Genomic DNA, 21,951 nt, shown 5'->3' with positions numbered 1-21,951 from the left:
AGAAATGAGATTTTGAGTCCTGCTATGTAAGTCACTGATCATGATGTACCTCTCTGGTGAACAAGAGAGATTCTTAAAAGTTCATAGAGGGTGCATGCATGAACTCAGAACCTCCTTTGAAAAAAGATTCGCTTATCAATTGGTGTCACCTAGTATGTCATGGGAGAGAAACAGACCTCCCCTAAGAAACAGGCAGCCCTCTACAGTCAACTTCCTATGTCTTTTTCAAAGCAATCAGTCAGAGGAATAGCCTCTGGAAAAATCAGCAAAAGACACAAAGTCTCCCAAGTTTCAGATTTAAGTTAGTCCTCTGCTGAATTCAATCTAGTTTATTCATCTGAAACACTCTGAGTCCAGATCACTTATTTACAAGCACAACCTTTTGGGACAATTTCCCCATCTCCAAATATTTGGTGGAAGACACTGCCAATGGAAAATACTGTCATGGTTTTTTTTTTCTTGGCAATGAATTGGAACAAATTCTTTTGAAAAGTAGTTTATCACTAATCTTAGTCACTCAGAATAGAAGGAAAAGTCAGACAGTTTCAAATGTAAATATATGCAGCTATCTTGCACTCAATTTGTTCACTCTCCAACTGAAAAGACACTGAAAAGACAAGTAAATGTCAGTTGTGATTTACTAGTTTAATTTTCTGAGGCAGAGGGTTTTTCTTAACAGTGAGCTTCCATTTAGCTTAAGAAGTCTTACTGGTCTACTTCAGGAATATTTACTATGTTTTAACGTGTTCCTAAACAAGTTATTGCAGCTTTTCTTTCTGCTCCATGCAGATCCTATACTGTAGGAACAAAAGCCTCAGAGACATAACTTTGGACGTTAAAGGAATAAATACTTACATTTCTAAATAAGAGAATTATAAGTGGAAATCAAAATAATTAAGATCTCCTAGTGCAGGAGCTTGCTATTGAAACCAACTTAAAAAACCAAAGGCAAAGTAATTGCTTAAGTATATTAATTAACTTCTTCAAATTATTCAATATTTTGAAAGTAACAAGACCTAAATGCACACAAGCAAGTTACCCCATGTCAGTAAGATACCATGCACAGTTGATCTGCAGCACACATCTTCAAATTACTTGAGGGACCTCGTGTCCCTTCCACCCTCAACCAATCTGTGCTTCTGTGATTTCTGTTTTGACGAGAATTATCTCAGCCATCAGTGAAAATGGTCTGATAGATTCAAATTACTTTTAATTTGCATTTGCAAATAGGCTTAATATAGATCAGTTGATGTAAAGTAACTTAACCTGAAGTACTTTGAATCTGCAACACCCTAATCCTAACAATGAAAAAACATGTAACATGTCCAGCAATGTCATGTGAAGTCAGGATCTTACATCCCCATCTCCCTTATTCCAATAATAGAAAAAGGCTTGATGTGAGAACTGTAAGCATACTGTGAAAGAAATTGCTGCTATTCTCAAGTGATGTACATTTTGGAAAGTATAGATTTTACTAACATCCTTTATTACATAAATCAGCACACCAGACCAGAAATAGCACTATGTCTTGTTAGCTAAAAGAGATAAAGAATTTGTAATTTATTCTATTTTTAAAACCTGCATTGCTTGAAGGAAATGAAATAAATGCAAGGTTTGTTTTTTTTTCTTAAAAAGGATATGAATAGGGAGCTTCAAAGCCTCCAAGGGGTTTACAGTTTTACATGAACAATAGATTGAATGTTAGTCCAGCCTGAAGAAATTATAAAATTGGAAATAGCTGCAATTCTGGATGTTAACACAGAGTTGTTCGTCTGAACAGAGAGACTCACAGTAGACACCAGCTCACATGGGACCATTTGCAGAACTACAATAACTACCTGCTATATCAAAGGATAGTTGTCAAATTTGCATCAATTTTCTAGTGGTTAAAATTAAAAATAAACAAAGGTAGAGGCACAGAGGAAGTTAAAAATTTCAGAGACAATGAGAAACATCCTCCTTAACACTATTCAAGTGTAGTATCTTCAAATGACTCAGCATGTAGGAAATAGGGAGAAATGGGAATTTTAGAGAAAAAAGAGTAGTAGCTAAGTGGCTAAGAGCAGTAGCCAGAGAAGTAGCTAAACCTAAAGTAACAGAAAAAGATTTTTAAATAAAAAGAAAAAATGCTTTGAGTGTATTAATGAACTAAGTCAGGATGCAACACCACATATCACCAAATTAGAAGAGATCACAGTGAATTAAAATTTCCCTTAAAAATTGAGAAGGTTTCAAATATAACAAGGTAGTTACTGCTATTACACATTAGAAAATGAAAACAAATGCACACAAGGCCATTTCAATGCATGTCTCACAAGTACTCACTTCAATATACACACAGTGCTTTTCTGAGATGAGGTGTAGATTTCTTACACCCTTTTTCTCAAACATCATTAATTCTGCATTATAAACAGATGTTTGAAACATTGGTTTCCTAAGAAAATCTCATTGATTTGCACTTCCAATATCTTGCATGAGAAGGTCTCTTGGCAACAGCATTTAAAGACTTTTGGAACTAGGAGGGTCTTCAGTTTGGACCTAAATTTCTCCAACTGATTCCCAGTAATTAGTTGCCATGATTCTGACTAGTTTTCGAGGAAAAATACTGCAGTTCAGGAAAGAACCTCCTCCACCAGGGAATTCAATGAGTAACTTTTTGGTTAAGCTCTAGTTCATCTATAACTGAAATTATTCTATTCACTTCTGGTTCAAGTTAAACAGAAAAAAACATCAAAATGTTCAAAATAATTTCTGGTTTAAGAAATAAAGGAAAATTTGAACCAGTTTTTCTTTGGCATCAGCATTGTTCTGTGATATTGAAGAGAGAACTTGAGAACAACAGCATAACTACATATTTTTTTAACAAGAACAACATGTAACCAGTGCTGTGTAAGGGGTTACGGGAATTCCGAACAGTGTTCCTGATTGCTTTTGGGGGGAAGACAGTTTGTGGCTCCTGCAGGAATGGTGACACCTGTCTCCTAGAGGATAACAGTCCAAGTTACCCTCGAATAAAAGAAGAAACTTTTCTTTAATTGGAGCTGGGAGGTGACCCCTTGGTGCTTGCCCACCAATGCAAGTGGGAACTTGCTGGACCACCTAAGGAGCTGAATTTTGTCTTGGACTACACTGTGTCTTACTCATCTCCTGTATGTATGGTCTGAATCCATAAAACCCTTTATTAAGAACAAGTGGCAGTAAGATGCTGATCCAAATGCAGTGTGCAAGGGAACATTATTACACACACTGTGCTCAGGGATATACACATGCACACGAACCCACAGACAACATATACTTGCATGCCACTGTTTCATGGAACTCCAACAATGGCAAGGGCCAAGCTGATTTCTCCCTCTTCTAAACTTACACGACAAGTATCTGTCACTTAGATATCTGTGCTTCTACAGTGTGAGTTGTTCTGACTGCTCTCCTCAACTCTTCTCACAGTCTATACCAGATTTAGTAACGGTCTCAAGGTCTCCCTGTAATATCCACAAGCTTTTATTTCAAGCTCAAAAGACCAGGATGTTTCAAAAAAAAGGAGGAATATGAATCAGAAATTTCCTTCTAAAGTGACGCAGTGTTTCCTTCAAAAAGTCACACAACTATTTAAATTTGAGTAAAAGTTAACAGTTAACACATATCTCTATATGACATTATGTTAAAAAAAAAGACAATTTCTATTACTTTATGTGCATTTTTACAGAATGAGTTATTTCATTATGATTGACTGGAGTAATTGGAGTAATTCAACACTTGAAAAATGCAAACCCCACAGATTACAAAGCTTAAAATCATGGAACCATTCCTGTGGAATTTACTTATCAATGGAACATGGACTTCCTTTGAATTTACTTCTAAATTTCTAGGACTATATTAAGTGACATGTATTTCTTTTAAAGCATCTTTCATTTGATTTAAGCTCCAAGTTTTGCTTTCAGAGACATCTGTATAGCTTCCACTGAAATTAGAGTTGACACAGACAGCTGAAAACAGTTTGATTTGGAAAAAGAGATAGCATATATAGGCAAATTTCTTTAAAACTTATCATTTAAATAAGTTTAAACAAAGGAAGCACTTTGACAAACTGCCCTTAACTAGCTCGAATTATCTTTTATTGACTACCACTGGAAATTCATCTCACCTTGCATATATTGCAAGATCATCTTCTGAAGGGATATCTGAAAGATTGACCCCATACACATCTTTTGTTGATTGCACTACATTCTGGAACATAAGAAAGATTCAGACTAAGAATACCATAACAACATCCAAAGAAAGTTTGCTCTTAAGAAAGAACTTCTTTAAAAACTAAAATATAATTTCAAAAGTGCAGACAGAAACAAACAGGTCTCTCACATCCACAGCAATATTAGCTTACACATATTTTTAAAAAAAAATAATTTATTAAAAATATTAACACATTTATTCAACAAGTAAAGAATTCTTGAAAGATAACATCAGATAAAACAACATATTAGGAGAATAAATTATATTAATAGACCATAATGGTGTAGTTATTAAATTCTGTTCTGTGTTGAAACTTAATACAGAATAAATCATATTCGTTCAGAACATGCTCCCACATTTGCTTTCACATTTCCTGCTGCCAATTCTGCAATAATTACAAACATCAGGTTGAACAAAACTATTTTTATTTTATACATTATGCAATCATGTCAGTCAACTATAACAAGGAATCAATGCACATGCAATAGTTCACTAACTGTGCCTAGTGATTCAGTGCTAAACTGAGGGGGGCTTTCTGACACGACACATATGACTGTGAGTCAAATATAAACACAGTTTCTTTTAGTTCAAAAAGATTCAAAGTCAAAGAACTTCAGAAAGGTATGTCCTGACCAGAAGTATAAATGCATTTGTTACTAACTTCTCAGAGATGTGAACAGAAAGGAACTAGCTTTTTTGGTTCCCCCAATAATAAGGACTGCCATGAATGAACAATGCAAATTATGACTAAAATTCAATGTAGGAAAAGGTGCTAATTAATTGGAATATATTTCTTCATATCATTACTAAAAAGTCAGAATAGCTCACCCAATTTTAAGCCATTGAAATTCAAAAATGTTTCAGATCATACTTTGTGTTTACATGCATCTTTCATTTAAGCATCTTAAAAATCTAAAAAAGGTATCTTAGATCTGAGTGCTGAAGTGTGCTCAAAACAGAGGGAAAATCTGATGTGAGACAAATTATGCAATAGTATGAATTAAGAATAACATTTCAACTTGGATTTTTGTTTAAAAAAATCTAGAAACAATCTGATTTGCTGGAGAACAGGTACTCTGTTATTCAGAGATAATGGAAAACTTTCAGATAAAATATCTTGCATAAACACAAATAAATAAATGTGCTTGTACTGGCTTAGGAAGAAGACACGATTGTACTATTGAAGGCTGAAAATCCATTATTTGAGAACACAGAACCCTAGGCTAAAGACTGAATAGAATCAAAATCTAAATTGTGGCAAAGAAAAAAAAAAGGCAGTTTAATTGTCTGTTACCTATCGGGCACTACATTTCACGCTGAGGTCATAAATACTCCATTTTCTTCAGAAGTGATAATATGCACAATACTGTAACATTTAAATTAGCTGTGACTTAAAAAAAAAAAAATCAACCCCCCCAGACAACGTAAGTATTTTCCAAATTTCTATCATTTCCATTAGCATAACCTTTTGCTAAGACATTTTCAATGGTATCTAAAATGGGTATCTACAAGAAAGAATTAGAAGAACTATTACACGAACTAATAAAATAGATACTTCCATAGCTCTTCATACATCTCATTATTTTCATTAAATAAACACCCAAGGGATTAAAAAAAATGGGAGTTACGCTAGCAAAAAAAGATTAATAACCCACAACTGAAAATATACATTCTTTCCACCTGACTGGGCAAACGCAATTTAGTTCACTATTTTATTCACTGCCATTATCTTCAACCTTAGTAGCAATAACAGCACAGGACCTATGCGATAACATTATCATGCACATTTTTGAAGTTAGTTATTCTTTTTTTTAAATGCCAGACCATATAATTATGGAACAGCAATTTAAAAGTGTTCACATAAACCACGTTAAAATTTAGACAGAATGAACATTAATTTACAGTTAATCAACCTAAGCAAGTGGCATCGTCCAAAAGGGATTGCTTTGTAATTCCAAGAGGTGGTTCTCAGGACCTCAGGTTCATAGTACATGTCTTTCAGGGGCTTTGCTCCAGATTAACTCCCATGGACTAAATGTTAAGTAGGTAGATCAGGTACATTCCTGGAGAAAAGGAATCTCATTTGCATGCTCGAAGGCCTCCTCACGATGTCTGCCAGAGCATGGTAAGGGACAATAATCAGAAGTGCAGTACTGCTCTGAATTAACACACTAATATAGGTGCATTTTACATTATGTAATGACCCAAATACCTTTCAAATACCATAGTTTTCTGACAGTATTTTTTTTTAATGCTATTTTCCTTTGTGTTTCACTATTACATGACAAGAAGAACAGAAAAGGTTTACCACAGGTTGTACTGCAGTTATGCTAATACCTACATTAAAAAAATTACACGGGAGACCATTTCCACTAAATTTCTCAGTGCTTTACTTCTGACTGTTCTAGAACATTTTTTTAAGGGAATGTGAATTTTAAGCCTTCTTGCCTAACACAGTAATTTCTTACCTCTGTAATTTTTGTATTGTCTCCTGTATCAGTCACCTTTACCGGAGTTGAACGTTGAGAAACAGCACCTTCATCTTCTTTATCTGTCCCAGAATCATCTTCAGAACTACTCGACACTGCTTCCTCGCTTGGGGGTGGAGGAGCACTAGCAGCTGTTTTGCGCTGCAGCACAGCTTCTTCTCTATTATTTTTGTTCCTATTAGGAAAGGCAGTGTGTATTTATGAAATCAGCAAGATATTAGCAATGAATATTTAAAACTCTTAATCTTGGTTACAATCTTTCTGGGGAAATAAGTTTTAACCTCTGGGGAAACTATTTGCTCATCTCCACAATCCTCGATTGATTCCTCTTCTTCAATCTCTTCTTATTCCAGAGCATTTAAAGACAGCCCAAAGGATTCTGTCAGTTTTTCTTCACTGATTCTCTGATTCTTTACTTAAATCCCTCCCCACAACTGAATAAATAAAAAGGAATAAAAATTACTTGAGACATAACATCTTTGGTTTTCACCTTGGAAAAAAGTTTCACTTTCTGATTAATAACAATATCCACTCCTGTAGCTTTCTTAATCTTGGTTCCAAATCTTAATGGTAATGTCACTTTTTTTTCTTTATTTTCCATACCTCTCCCCTCAATTCAGTTCTTTAATCAGCAACATTTCTTTATCCAGTATGTATTTCTCACTCAAGAAATTCTGGTCAATATAAAGAGGTGCCTTATTTGTAAGATACAGCATTTCTGTGTAAGCAGGCTAATACTGGATTTAACTGTATGCACTCTGAAAGGTGCACATTACTTCACCCATCACGAATTATACCAGCCTTATGTCCTCTGAATCCTCTCGTGCTGGCCACAGAAGGGTATTTAGTTGCAATTTCCTCTCAGACACTGTCACAATCTTTCAGGAAAGGCAGTTAATGAATAGACATTAACTAATGAATACACAGTTTATAGACAAATCCCTGGAAATAGGGAAGGAACATCTCTTCCTTGCTGCAGTGACTGTCCCATGTATCACTGACACTGTGTGTGACTCACTCTAAAGAAAGACAGCAGCATGCTAAGAGGCTGTGGAAACAGCACATAGATTGATGCAAATGCTATTTGGAGATGCAGGTCTAGTGCTCTCATCAGCATCACTCGAGCCCTAGTGGAGCACATCATGACTCTTTATAGAGTGCTGCCTCTTGAAGTCAAACTCTCACAGGAGTTTATCCCTGTACTGAATTAGCTACACTTTATATGCTCAAGGAACATGTACAAACAAGCAGGGAAGTCCTTCCAAAGGCTCTGATCTGAGAGCATACCCCACCCCTGAGGACATTATCGTATCAGAAGAAGTCTTAGAGCTGGAACAAAATGCCTTGGGAAAAATAACACCATGGGCAAGTTTGATTTCTGCCTCAGCAGAACCTGACATTTCCTTGGACTGAAATTTACAGAAAGTTATGAAGACATAAGCAATCTTTTCAGGGAAGATTAAGGGGTTTTTCCCTACTTTTCTAAATGAGGTGAAGGTCACAAGAAAAGCAGTCCTTTCTGAAAGCTGAGGAACTGAGCAAGTAGCCAAACACTAGTAAGAGTGTTATCCTCACCTCACTCCCAACATGTACTCAGCCAAGATCTAAGCATCCTTGGGACCCAAACACTTACAGGAAAAAAGAGATCACCAAACCCTTCAGAAATGTCTTCGATCAAAATGTGATGACAAATGTGCAAGGCAAAGGTACCACCTTTTGCAAGGCTAAATAGGGTTGAGGTGCAAGAGTGAAGCCACGTTTTACCCTACAACACAGTCAACGAAGCGGAAGCCTTATAAGTGATACACAGGGAGTCCTGGAAAGCAGCTTTGATGGAGCTGATTCTCTGTCTCACATCAACCCCTAAAAATCACAGTGAAGAGCTTGAATAAAAGTGCCTGAGAAAACTATATAATGGTCAAGAATTTAATGGAGTATCTAGAGACAAATTAGTTAGTCCAAAATCTGACATTATACCAAAGTAGAAGAATAAAGCTTATCCTCAAAATACTCATAAACTCACAATTCTTAGCAGAGATAAACTGTGTAACAGTTGAACAGTCTTCCTGTTTATTCCCAGTAGGATGAAATGAGATTCCATTGCTGATAAGCATAGTCTGCTCTCAACATTTATTGACAATGAGACCCTGAGGATCAGAGCACATGAGACAGTCGAATGTTCTAGTGTTTAACAGAAGGGCGAGTTTTCAGAGGAATTGATAATGTTGTGACAGCACAGTAACTACTGACAAAATGTTTCCTTAATATGAGGTATCAAAGAGAGACTGAATTCAGGAAGATTCTGCATAGCCCTTCTGTGACACAGCAATCAAGACAGCAGTGGAATAAATAGGGTAACAAAGCAGGTCCAGGATGCAAAAGCAGCTAAATGAAGCATTCATTTGTCCCAGTAACTGCTGCTGATTGTTTTATAAAATTTTATCAATAAATATTTTAGTAACTTTTTTTATCAAAGACTATGCTGAAATTGGCATTTATTTCTGTTTCAGAATATGTACTGTTTATGAAAAATTTATCATTTTTTTAAAGACAACAAGAAAATATGCACTGCTGTCAACGCCAATAGAGAATAGAATTGCCACTAGGATGAAGAGATGATCAAATTTTAATAACTTCTGTATATTATAGATAAAATCTTCTCATGAGTTTCACTTTGAGGAATAAGAGAAAACAAGTTGGAATTAAGAATTCCTAGTGTCAAATAAAAATCTCAAATCAGATGTGATTTTGAAAGTGTACAATTCTACAGTATAACACCAATGAATTTTTTATTTCCCATAACATAGAATATGCTTCACAGACACACATGTAAGAGTTTATATATTTTCATTACAATTTCATTACTGTTAAACCAGAACAAAATTTCTGATTTCAGACTTACCCCAACACAGATTTTCCAGTTTCATCAGGTTTACGAACAGTAAATGGACTTGGATCAATTCCCACATTCTTAGGCATAAAATCTCTGTCAAAACAGAAAGGAAAAAGTGTTCATTAACACAGTTCAACACATAAAATTTTTAAATTTTCTGGAAGAACCACCTCTAACATCTATCTGTGAATTTAAAAAAAAATCATCATAAAAAGAGATATCAAGTTGTAACTTTACCATTACAAGTTGATGTATATATAACCTAGGTATTTAAAAAGCTTTAAGTTGCATTATTTAGTCCCACAAAACAGCTCCAAGTATCACCACTTGCCAAAGATGCTAAAACATTGTGCTCCATTCCTGCACTAAAGAAACCCTGTAACTCAGGGTTTTGTACATTGTTTTCAAAATGCTGCCAACACTCAAATTGTGTCAAACAGCTACATGAAACATAATCTGCCTGGAAATCTTTAGCCAAACCATGATTCAGATTATGCTCAGAATATCCAGCTGATTGCTGCCAACAAAAAATAAGACCCAAAAATATCTGGCCAGCTGTGAGAACTGGATGAACTGAAGAAAACAACTGCAAAACAAGAGCAGAACAACGAGAAAACAACTGTGTTGAAAGCAGCCTCTGTGATCTGAGTCAACAGAGAAAAGTTCATCTCTCTGCCATCAAGTGCCCAGACATTACGCACTCCATAATAAAAAATAATTGGAAATCTAATTGCTATTTTAACAGACTTTTTTTAGAGTAACATTTCCATGTAACATTGTGATTTAGTTTCAAGAACTTTGCTAAATTTGAAATTACACATATTTAACAAATAAATCAAATGCATATTTAATTCACACTAAATCAACTCCCAGTCGAGGATTTAGAGCCACAAAACATCCCAATATACCGTGTAGAATTGGTCATTGCCAAGCAGAAAGTCTCATCAAAACTGCTCAACTCATATGGCCTAAAAAACTCATTGTGGATATCAATTTCCTCTTCGTATTTGTGGAATTTCTTCACTGTCAACTTGCGTCTGTTTTCAGCACATGTCACTGAGGGGGGAGAAAAAAAAAATCTTTTTACTAGCAATTACTGACTCCTGCAAAAATCTAATCAAACAGTAGCCTGCTCACCTAGCCACCATACCAGGCAATTTTTCCTACAGTCATATCCCCTCTGAGACAAGGAAATATGACATGAAGAAGATGCATTGCACATCTTTAATAAATATGCATTATCAAACACTATAATTTGATTTCATTTCATGATGAAAATTCCTAATAAAACATGCTCCACAGTACCCCAGAGAAATAAGACACACTAGCTATATTGTATCTTCTGCAACAGGAATAGAACCACCAGCACAGATTATAAATATAGGCTAACAGACAAGAAAAAAAGAAAAAACAATTAAGTGTGCCCTGGCTCATAAACATATGAAGGTCAAGTTTTAGCCACTTAGGTAGCTCTTGCAACCTGCAATTGAAAAATCGTATCTCCTTGGTGGGGGTGGGGAGGCGAAGTATTTAGAAACCATTATGGAAACACTTTTTTTTTTTCAGATTTGGGATCTAAAACAGTCAAAAAGCATTTGTAAATAAAATGTCTTTTTCAAGATACTCTGCAAGGCAAGGAGCAAATATGGGTCCTACCTTCATCAAAAGGAAGAGGTAAATGCTTTAGCACACCTGTGGTCCACCAGTAAGTATAGCTGTACAGGAAAAACAGAACTGCAATCAATACAGGAGATGGGATCTTGTATTCAGCCTATCCAGTCTGCACATAACATTCACCCATCCATACAGTATCACTTCAGCATTGTTGAATTGGCTGGTGGAGTTCAACAGGCCCCTTTCCAACTACTTTGCTCTCAAATCAGAAAATTTAAACAAATGAAGCTCAATACCAATAGTTATGGACAGAAGAGTGGCTTTGTTCCATTAAAAAAACGCATTTCAGGTGCCTACCTCCACAGCACTGAAAATTAAAGTCTTAGTACATATCACAAGTATTGATGTATTTCTCTTGTTCTGGTCTTTGGAGGAGTGGGGGGAAGGCATCCCCTCCCACATGTTATTCAGATCCCAAAATTTAGGAAAAAGGTATGAAGAAATGAAGGTCAACGATAATAAAATCGGATGATTGTCAAAGCAGCTGACTTCTACACAAAGAAATACATTTTGATGTAACAGGTGTCATAAGCCTGAGAACTGTTGGCATAACTAACAGCAAAATTTAAGCCCTGCTGGAAGCTTATTCAGGATTTCTGTAAAACAACAAAGGAAGTCAAGCAACATTCATAAAACAAAGCATGTTTTATCTTTCATTCATGTTTACACAGCTTTACTCTTCTCAAATATACTTTAATTTCTTTTCTTATTTTTTCTGATAGTTTCTTCTATTTCATTACATGGAATGAAAACACAGTTGTCTTCATTGATTTTTATTTCCAATACACGTGTATTCACAATACTGTGAGGGCTGTAATCAGAGTATTTATGTGATTGTCTCCTACTCCTGTCAATGTAGCCATCTGGAGCAGACACAGTGGGTATATTCCCACAGCCAGGGATAGACTTATTAGTGGGATTTAGGAGATGGTACAGAACAGGCAGGAAAACACACTTCAGTTCCAAGAACTGTGTATATCCTAGACAGTAAGGAATGAGTTATGCCTGATGGTCCTGCCTCTTCTCAAAGTCCTGTATCAGGCCATGCTAGTAAGCTACTTTCTCCAGTGCCTTCAGAAACTATGCAGACATACCCAGTTTTGTTGCCTGCATAAATGATAAGTAACATGGCAACACAAAGTCTCCTTTTCCATATTCACCATCCTTTCACGTGAATCATAAATTATATAGAAGTAAGATATGAACGTTATTAAATATCTTCCTCCTGATGAGGAGGCAATTACAATATAGGAAAAGCACAGATAGTCAAAAGAAGTTTAAATGACAGGAAACATCATCTTCTATCTCCTGTATCCTTGACTTCATTATGAGTGTCATTATTTCTTTGTTGTTGTGCCCAAGGAATCCAAAAGAGGCACTACACACACAGGCAGGAAAAAGTTACACAAAGAACTTCTCCAAATGTTTGGTAGAACCAAAAAATTACTTAAAGGAGTTTTTTTTCATGTATTTATTTCACCTAGTTATTACATGAAGGTGTCATTTTGTTCACATAATAAACATCTTGACTGTATATTATAACTACTCAGAAGAAATTCTGGTTAGAATGAAAGGTAAAACTAATTAACAAATAAATGAAGAGTACCAACATTTCTTTTTAATATTCCACCTCATTTGAGAACAGTATCTGTGACGAATAAGAGATAGCTGTTTTAACAGAGTAACAGATGAAAGGGAGACTAGAACATTTGCATATTTGCAATATATCAGCTGAATTAATTTTAGACATACAATGATGTTCAGAACGAGTAGTCAAGAAAATTAATATTGCATGTTTAATGTATGCCTGAAGTAGCATTTGGTTGTATGGCTCATATAAGCTATCTTTAAGAAAAGCCTCAGGAGACAATACAAGAGGACTGAAATTTAGAAAGAGCTGTAGCATGTGCCAGCTGCTGCGACAGGTTAACAGAATAAGCAGCCAACAGGGACTGATCACACTGTTGAAACACTTGCAGTTTTCCCCAGCCAAAAATCTAAATGCAGATATTCAGATCTACCATTTGTACTAAAGAGCTTTAAGGCTCACAGAATGATCAAAGATAAAACCAGCCAAAATCCTAAGAGATTATTTAGTTGACAAGTTGAGTACTGTCCTTTTTGTTAAAAGGGATTTTTTTTAATGCACAATATTCATATTCTTCAACAAAATCATTTCCCTCTGTGAAGCAATCAAATTACTTTAAAATTTTTATACTTTACTACTTCCGTACATTACCATGCAACTACAGTGGAATGCAAATGAAGAAAAATAGTCTTCAAAAAAGGCTAGACATAGACTGAAAGGAATATAGAAAATCATGGATTTCTTGGTATGCACAGCTGCAGACTAAGTGCAGTACATAGGAAAATAAATGCTATCCTCATAAAATAATCTCAAACTCAACCATTAATAAATATGACAATCAAGAATGCACCTGTATATTGCTTAGTGGAATGTTACCACATTCATACATAACTGTACTGCAGTAAAATAGTGAAACATTTTACACTGAAGGATAGAATTTCATATGAAATTAGACTTCTTTTTAAGTACAACAGGAAAATAACATACTAAAGAATATCCTTTGAAACACCAAGGCTCAGCATTTTTTGGTAATCTCTTGAAGGTGTTTTTTTTAAGCTTTTGTATAAACATAAAAAACAGTAAGCAAGTTTTTGACAGGCTGACCTGATTATTTGATTAGCAACGTGTATGTTTTAAAATTTATTAGAGCAATACCAAACAAAATAAAAAACAGAACAGCAAAATACCTTTGCCTGGTCTGTGACAGACCAAGGGTGTTCTTGTGATGCAAATAAAAATCAGTGGGAAGCTCCCAGAGATGTGGCTTTCCTTCTGCAGGCTTGAATACTCCCAGAAAGAGATTGATAGAATCTTGCCTGTCCGCATCTGTTAGACAAGAGGCACACTCAACACCAGGAGCACTGCACAGCTCAAGCCCATTCAGACACTGCTTCTCTCTGCTCCTCAGAGTGTGCTATGACTGCTGCAGGGCCCTCTGGGCTTCAAGCAGCACAATGGAACCTCATTTAGAGCAGACCTTCTGTCACAGTGCAGGGCACACGGGGCTGGTACCAACGCTGCCTCTTCCCTTGGCTTCTCCTTCAGGAGCCCAGGCTTGGCAGAAGTCAGACCTCCCGCTGCAGCTCTGGCTCCCACCGCTGCCTATTCGTGTGTGCATGAAGCACATGCACGGATTTAGGCAAGTTTCAGGAAATCTGACACACCTTAGTGAATTTACTGCAGCCTAAATAACTGAAGAATGATATAATGAAATTAAACAATATCCATACAACGCACATTTCCAACAAAACATACAAATGATGAATTCTTTGGGATTTTCTTGCCAAAACATAGTAAAATGATTACATTTCACAAACACCTTTTAATAATTTGGACTTGTTTCCTGTGGTTTAAATCATCAGTTTAGCTTGTCATATTCTAAGCTCCACCAAATTATTACTTGATGTGTCTTACTTTTTCTCACCCGTACAGCTTAATTAATAGTAATTATCCTAAGAGCTTTGAGGTCAACAGATGAAAATATTTTCTTATAAGAGTAGATTATTTTTAGATTCATGTATTTTTAATGATAGACAAACGGTACATGTGTAGCTAAGAGATTTACTTAGGAGGCAGTGATAGCACGCCTCTTGTAATCCTGCTCTGAATCTTATATACTGTATGACTTCAAGCAAATCACTAAAATTTTCTGAGTCTGTTTAATTCAAGTACATAAAATACATAAGCATTAAAAAAAAGTTTCTTGTATCAGAAACAAAAGGAAATACTGATTCATGAACTGGCTAGCCCTCAGATTTTTATTTGCATTTTAAAGGACATATTATGGATAGTAATATTAATAATAATAATAATTATTATTATTATTATTATAAATGCAGTACAGAAAATCAGAATCTTGTTCTAAAACTGTTTCCTTTTTCTCTGCTTTCTTAGAAAACTTAAAGAACAAAATGATCTCTCTCAATGTGCCACATTAACAAGCTAGCTGTTGCCAACTGAACAGGCAGTGTTGGACAGTGTTAAACCTTTAAATTTCATTGAAACAAATATTTTAAAACTCCATAATAAACATGAAACAAAGTAAATATGACATTGAATGCCACATTGCAACAATGTCATCTTCAAGCACAAAAAATGCCTAAAGCGTCAAAAATAATTGCCTCAAATGGGATCAAATACCAAAATCATAAGTAAATTGGGGAAAGTGTGCAGCACCCTTTAAGAAAACTTCATTCAAAGACAGTATTGACTTCAGTAAAGACTAGTGTCTGTTTGTGTACTTTGCTACAAGTTCATTCAGATGACCCGATGGACGTTTTTATTTCCACAGTTTTCTTTTTTTTGTAACATCTTTTTTACAACAAATTCTTTTATTACTAGAAGACATGCATATCATGACTATCCTTGCAAACAGACCACAACCCCAAATGTGGACCTAGAACTTTGCTCAGGCTTCCACCTAACCATTTCAGTGGCTGGCATAAAAGTGAACAGCTCAGAGATTCGTTCCATCTTCTACATCACAGTACAGGGGACACTGCAAGGGTGCTACCTTTGGCTCATAAGAATTGATGAAACCAGACCTTATTGCCAGTGCAAATAATAAGAGACCATATGACTGAAATAAACAAGTTCTCTATTTCCCATTTAATTTGGGCAAATACGATACACGAATTACATGATTTACATTCAGAAAAGTTACTCTGAATTGTGTGCTCTCAACATTGTTATACACACAGAAACAATAATTTTAGCCAAAGAAGTCAGAGATTACTGAAGTATTTCTAGCCATTGCCCAACTCACTGTTTTAAAGTTCACACAGTCTATAAATAATTGCGGTCTACTACAAAGAAGAAAAAAAATAGGTACTTCTACCCCTGCCTATGCAAGTTTTGTGAAAAAGAGTAATAGAGGACTGACACAATATTGATAACACGGTAACACGGTTTGGCCTTCTGACATGTCTTAGACTGCCCTTTGATCATTCTTTCAGGTCTTCTTCAAGACTTCTAAACACCCAACACTTTTTTTTATTATTTTGCAAAAGATAAGGCTCAGCATTTTTCAAAGAGGTTTTCCCTTAGCAATGTTGCCCAGAAGAAAGTAGAACACTCAGTGTTCTACCAATGAGTGATATGAGCTAGTAAAGGAGTAAGTTAATATTTTACAGCTTATTTAATGAAAAAAAATAGCTCATTTACTTGAGTTTTGAATTTTGTCTTTTCTACCACAGATTTAACCATTTGTAGCTCCTATTCACACAAAACAATTACATGCACTACAGCTTGCTTTGTTTTGAGCTCTCAGAAACATCACTAGAAATACTCCACATGAAGCTTTCTACTCATGTTTAGATTTATCGGTTTCCTTATATTTGCTGAAAACATTCTGTCCAACATTTTAACACTCAGTAACACCTACCTGCTTCTCTATTGATCTACAAATGTCACTGACAGATGCAGTGCTACATGTATGCATTTTCTAAATAAAGGTCTGCATGCTACAAGATAGGATAAATCACTATTTCATCAAATCAGAATACTTATTTGAGAATTACCTATTTGAGAAATACCTATTACTGAATTACCTGGAAATTATAGTATAGAGGAACTCTGTCACAAGATCATAGTGCAGATTACTGAAACATCATGAGTAAGATGCTTTGTAAACAATAGCTTAAATGAAAGCACTTAAATTTACCTGAGAAAGCATTACTATAATATCTTGAGAGTGTTTGCATAATATCTTTGGAATGCTGAGTCCATGGAGCAATCTTTCTATACGTTTTCACTCTGTGCACAAGCTGAGAGCCTCCATACTGCAGAGAAAGCGTGTCTCCATGATCTTCATATAATTCTTCAAATAATCTGAAGGAAAAGCAAAATGTGTCATCTATCAAACTTCTGAATAGAATTTTTAAAGAGAAAATATAATAAAGTCTTTCTGCATATGCAATACAGTTTCTTCTCCTTTATTCAGATAAATATGTGGAAATTTTATTCAGATATAATAATTACTAAGAAGATTTAGACTTTGAGATTTTCATTACTTTTTAATATAACAGAAGAGGTTCACACAGAGCAAGCAGTTGTATAGATTCAGGAAGAAGATTAACATGTCATACTACTTAATGGGGAGAAAACAAACAATATATCTTCACTAACCAAGGCATGTTTCATACACTAGAAGGGACAGAACATATCAATATCTCAAGGCTACATTTTCTGTTAAGTACACCAGGAATGAAGTTAGCATAACCTTCCAGAAACCTCCCCAGTTACAATAATGATGGCTCAAAGGTACAAAATGAATAAACATGACTTGTAAGAGAAGTGTATGGCAGTCAGGTAACATTTGCTGGAGCTGGAAAACCTTGGTGTAAGCAGAAGGCAAAAAGAATTGGTTAAGAATTGACTTGAACAAGGAGAGCTAGCAAAAAAGTGAAGAAGTCCTCTGGCATCAAGAAGTTGACAGCATTCAAACTGGGAGCAGTGCAAATAGCAAAAATTAAACAAGCTTTTTATCAATGACAAAAACAAGACAACAGTCTCAGAAAAAGAGGCTATCTTAAGGAGATGGCACTCAGTCTAAAAGATAACATTCAAAAGTGCTTCTCAGAAATGCCTTGCTTGAGCAAGACAATGACAAGGATGATATTTTGCTAAAAGAGACTAGAAGTTTAGTTGAGAGACAAAACCCCCAAAACAGAACAAAACAAGCCCCAACCCCTCCCCAAAACTAAAAAGCAAACCCAACCACTAAACCTGTGGGAACATGTTTCACATCAGTATAGGAAGACAAAGTAACTCGGGCATTTACATGTAATACCTGTAGAAGAAAGAAGTCCTTCAGGACTGAAAAGGAAGACAGAAACAAACAACAAAATAAAATTAAAACCAAAATGCACCAAAACAAGACAACAAAAGCATTCCCCTAAGAAAGTTTCCAACAAAGACACGGTATTGCATAGGTAACCTAGCAACCATCTGACTGAAGCTCTCCTCAAAGGGATCTGGATGAAGAACACTTATCCGAGCATCAAATCAATTTCTGTAGAAACTAAATAGCTGTCCATCAAATCTTCTGTACAAGGTCAAGTACAGTAAGATCAATTAGGAGGAAACATCTGCTAAGTAACTTTAAATAAACAAAAGAGAAACCCCAAAACAACAGACAAAAAAACCCCCAAAGAAATAACCCAAACCCCACTTGCCTACACACCAATCATTCAGAGTTCATGACACCGTGTATTAGAATCTCATTTACTTCTTTGGGTTTGTTTTTGTTTGACCAGTAGCCCCAGGAGGCTGCACAGCAACTGGTATTGGCAGCAGAAATTATTTGTTCCCAGAGGTAAACATACAGCTCCCAGCAGCTGGGACATGGTGGATGAGAGGCACTGCTAGCACACCCAGGAAGCCACCAGTGGGTGCCCTCCGTGGCCACCAGGCCAGAGGCCAGGAGCCACCACTTGCACAGTGAACCAACGTGCTGCAGGTGAGGCTGTTTCTGCACCACATACCGGCTCCAGGCCCCAGGCAAGCGCAGGAAACTAACAGAAAAAAAGAGGAGGAGCTGAAGGTATGTCTCAAGTAAAGGGGACAGAAGCCCAACTACTTGTGTTTTCTGAATACAAGTTAGGTCTCCGTGCTCTAAAGCTATCAAACCACTAGTTAAAATCATCAATGAAGCCGTAAGTTTCAGTGACGACAACAGTTTAAAGGAATAAAACCACAGCACCTTAAAGACTCCTACATTAATTTCTGAAGCATATTTACAAGTAGCTTAGTTTACCCTGACCTCCAAAACATTTCAATACAAATGCAGGGTTTTCATGAAGTGTTTGAGGATGCTTGTATAAGTACCATTGACACTTCATATGCAAGAAGTATTTTGCTGGAAAGCTTTTCTTCAATAAATCAAAACCCATGAAATTTTTCCAAAGAAAAAGGAGGGAAGAGCAAGGTAAGATGTACTTCTATACAGTCTGGCATTCTCCATGAAAGTATGTATTTATTTCAGTTTTCACCTTCAGTCAGCATTTTGCCTCAAGCAATTGAAACAAGTGTAAAAGGCTGGGGTGGAGGTTTTCTTAAATTTATTTCAAAGGAAAACACTTCTCTTTAAGTTTAGGCATATAAAAAGAATAAAGACAAGCTATTATCTCATAAGAAGACTGATTAACATACTTTTCCAGAAGATCAAACTTTCAGCATGACTGGATTTTCTCAAGATTTCAAGTATGGAAGATTTTTTAATCTTGGATGAATAAACATTAAATCATTCCAGTAGCAATAACTGTATGCTTCTTCTGCATGGACATAATTCTCCATAATCTCTTGACTCAAAAATTAAAACTACGACACACTCGATTAATCTATCTTACCTTACAGCATCTGTATCAAATTGTAAATTTGGTTTATCAATCAATCCCAATGAATACAGCTGGTAGGCCAAAGCACATTTCCCCACCATAAACTGGGCTGTGTTAGTGCGGTCTAAACAGTCCACACAATTCGTTCGGAGAACTCCAGTCTGGTAAAGCAATCCAAATAAAAGATTTATCTTAATCAACAAATTACTACACTCATGATTATTACTTTTTTACTACTAGCTAAGTCTTATCAAATAATGTCTTCATGATTTGATGTCTTATTAAATTATGTCTTCACAAAAATTTGAGGAAAGGCATTTCTAATAAAAGTTAAAAACCAATTAATCTCGAGCAAGCTACGTCAGACTGCTGTCATGCCTACTTTCAAAATATTCTTGCTTTTATCATCACACCTACTGCATGTTCCCTCAACTCACAAACAGCCTTGAAGAAGTCACAATTTGGATGTCACTCACAAGATGTCTAGTCAGCGACGAACTGTGATCTGAATGCTTACATGTAAGTCACTGGTGACTCTCAAATCATTAAAGATCAAATAATCACTTTCCTACTACAGGTAAACCTGTTAAGGCTAACATAAAAAAAACTAACGAGGGTTGATTTTTTTTTAAGGGATCAAATTCTATCTGCTCTGCTGTTTATCTGCCCTCAACAAACATATCCCAGTGATCAGCTAGTACAGAATGGTCACATGCTCTCTAACTTACAGGAAGTACAAAATTATGAATGGCAAGTCAAAGCAACTAATGCTTCTTAAGAATATGCACTGTGTTCAGAGTATAAAACCATAACATTCAGGTATATATTTGATACTGTATGGTTTGCATTTCAGTCAGTACTTTTCTGACCTTAAAGGAAGATGTGTTTCTAGTTTTATTTTCTTTTAGTGATGGAAACTGTAACAATGTACAGAAAAATTCAGCACTGGTGAAAATGTCAGTAACCCATGCTCACGCATGTCAGTACGTTACCAGGGTTAAGTATGCTTATTCCTCACTTCTTCTGTGTAACATTTTATGAGATGTAGTTTGCTAAAATGCTGCTGGTTTAACTTTCACTGCACTGGTAACATTACAGACTAAACTGTAATGGAAACTAGTTTAAAATACAAGCATTTCTCAGACTAAGTCCAGCAAAGATACAGTTCCAATACCATAAGGTTTTGGGCTACCATGCAAGAACTTTAGGCCCTAATTCCCAATTAAATTTCTGGGAAGGACAGCAGTAATAATGTGTACCATAAATACTGATTTAAGAGCAGTCTGTGAGTCACCAATCAGGTATTTAAGGGAAATTGTTCACTGTTCTTTGGGAGTGTTGATCTACATCACTATAATTATGAACTAATAAAGCATATTTTAGTACCTGCAAACGACCAGTGGAAACAACACAACCTCCCAGTTCATTCCACCTGGAAGACAAACAAAACAGAATGACTTTCAAATAAGTTTATAAAATAACAGATCATATCAGTGACAAATAGTTACTTCTGGATTTGCAGGGACTCGAGAGACTTCATCTGCAGAAGTCTAAACAAATACAGTTTCTATACTTAAAAAACATTTTAAACTTTTTACTTTTAATACCATAAAATCCACTGATCAACAACAGACTCAGTAACATTTAGATGGCAATTATCTTATTGGTATGCCTCAAAAGAAGTCATTCAGTGATTTCCAAATCAGTAAGTCTTAAAATAAGAAGTATCTTAATAAACATAGAAATTCCAAACAGCTTTCTAAGGAATAAGTGCTATTCATTATGCATCAAATAAATCAGAGGTACTTTTCATCTGGACGCAAGATACTGCAGTAGGAATCAGGTCGATTTACAAAAAATCCAGTCTTCTTTACTACACTTTCTGCAATCACATTCAGTCTGTCAAGGACATTGCAAAGTTTGCTGAGGAGAAGGGGAAAAAAAAAAAAAAACAAGAGACAGTCAAGATACATTAATACTAAAAAAAATTTCACTACTTGAAAAGTTTTTCCATAACAAAAATGATTTAAAAACAGGCCCATATCACAGCTTTATTAATCCAACAGTAATTATGTCTATATTTTTCTTAGATTTTACAGGAAAGAGAGACTGACTGTATCTGAGCAATTTTACTTCTTTTTGATAAAAATGTTACATAAACTAGAAGCAGAAGACATAAAAAACCTAAAACTCCTTGATATTTACATCACACTAATATTTCTCTACCAAACTTTCTGTGAT

At 35.6% G+C, this 21,951-nt stretch overlaps 1 protein-coding gene across 1 annotated transcript in view; it reads right to left on the bottom strand.

Moving 5' to 3' along the window:
- FIG4 (FIG4 phosphoinositide 5-phosphatase) overlaps positions 1–21,951 on the bottom strand; it is a 45,820-nt gene that overhangs the window by 8,003 nt on the left and 15,866 nt on the right. The window contains exons 12-21 of the mRNA XM_017739407.1: positions 21,517–21,633; positions 21,097–21,142; positions 19,723–19,871; positions 17,037–17,203; positions 14,062–14,200; positions 11,269–11,327; positions 10,521–10,668; positions 9,622–9,705; positions 6,699–6,894; positions 4,145–4,227 (exon numbers count right to left, since the gene is read on the bottom strand). Of these exons, the coding sequence (XP_017594896.1) occupies positions 4,145–4,227; positions 6,699–6,894; positions 9,622–9,705; positions 10,521–10,668; positions 11,269–11,327; positions 14,062–14,200; positions 17,037–17,203; positions 19,723–19,871; positions 21,097–21,142; positions 21,517–21,633 (1,188 nt within the window). The remainder of the gene's footprint in view (positions 1–4,144; positions 4,228–6,698; positions 6,895–9,621; positions 9,706–10,520; positions 10,669–11,268; positions 11,328–14,061; positions 14,201–17,036; positions 17,204–19,722; positions 19,872–21,096; positions 21,143–21,516; positions 21,634–21,951) is intronic.

Source organism: Corvus brachyrhynchos, unplaced genomic scaffold, assembly GCF_000691975.1.
Source record: "Corvus brachyrhynchos isolate BGI_N302 unplaced genomic scaffold, ASM69197v1 scaffold14, whole genome shotgun sequence".
NCBI lineage: Eukaryota > Metazoa > Chordata > Aves > Passeriformes > Corvidae > Corvus > Corvus brachyrhynchos.
The sequence above is the reverse complement of the archived record's forward strand: the minus strand, read 5'-3'. Positions and strand labels throughout refer to the sequence as shown.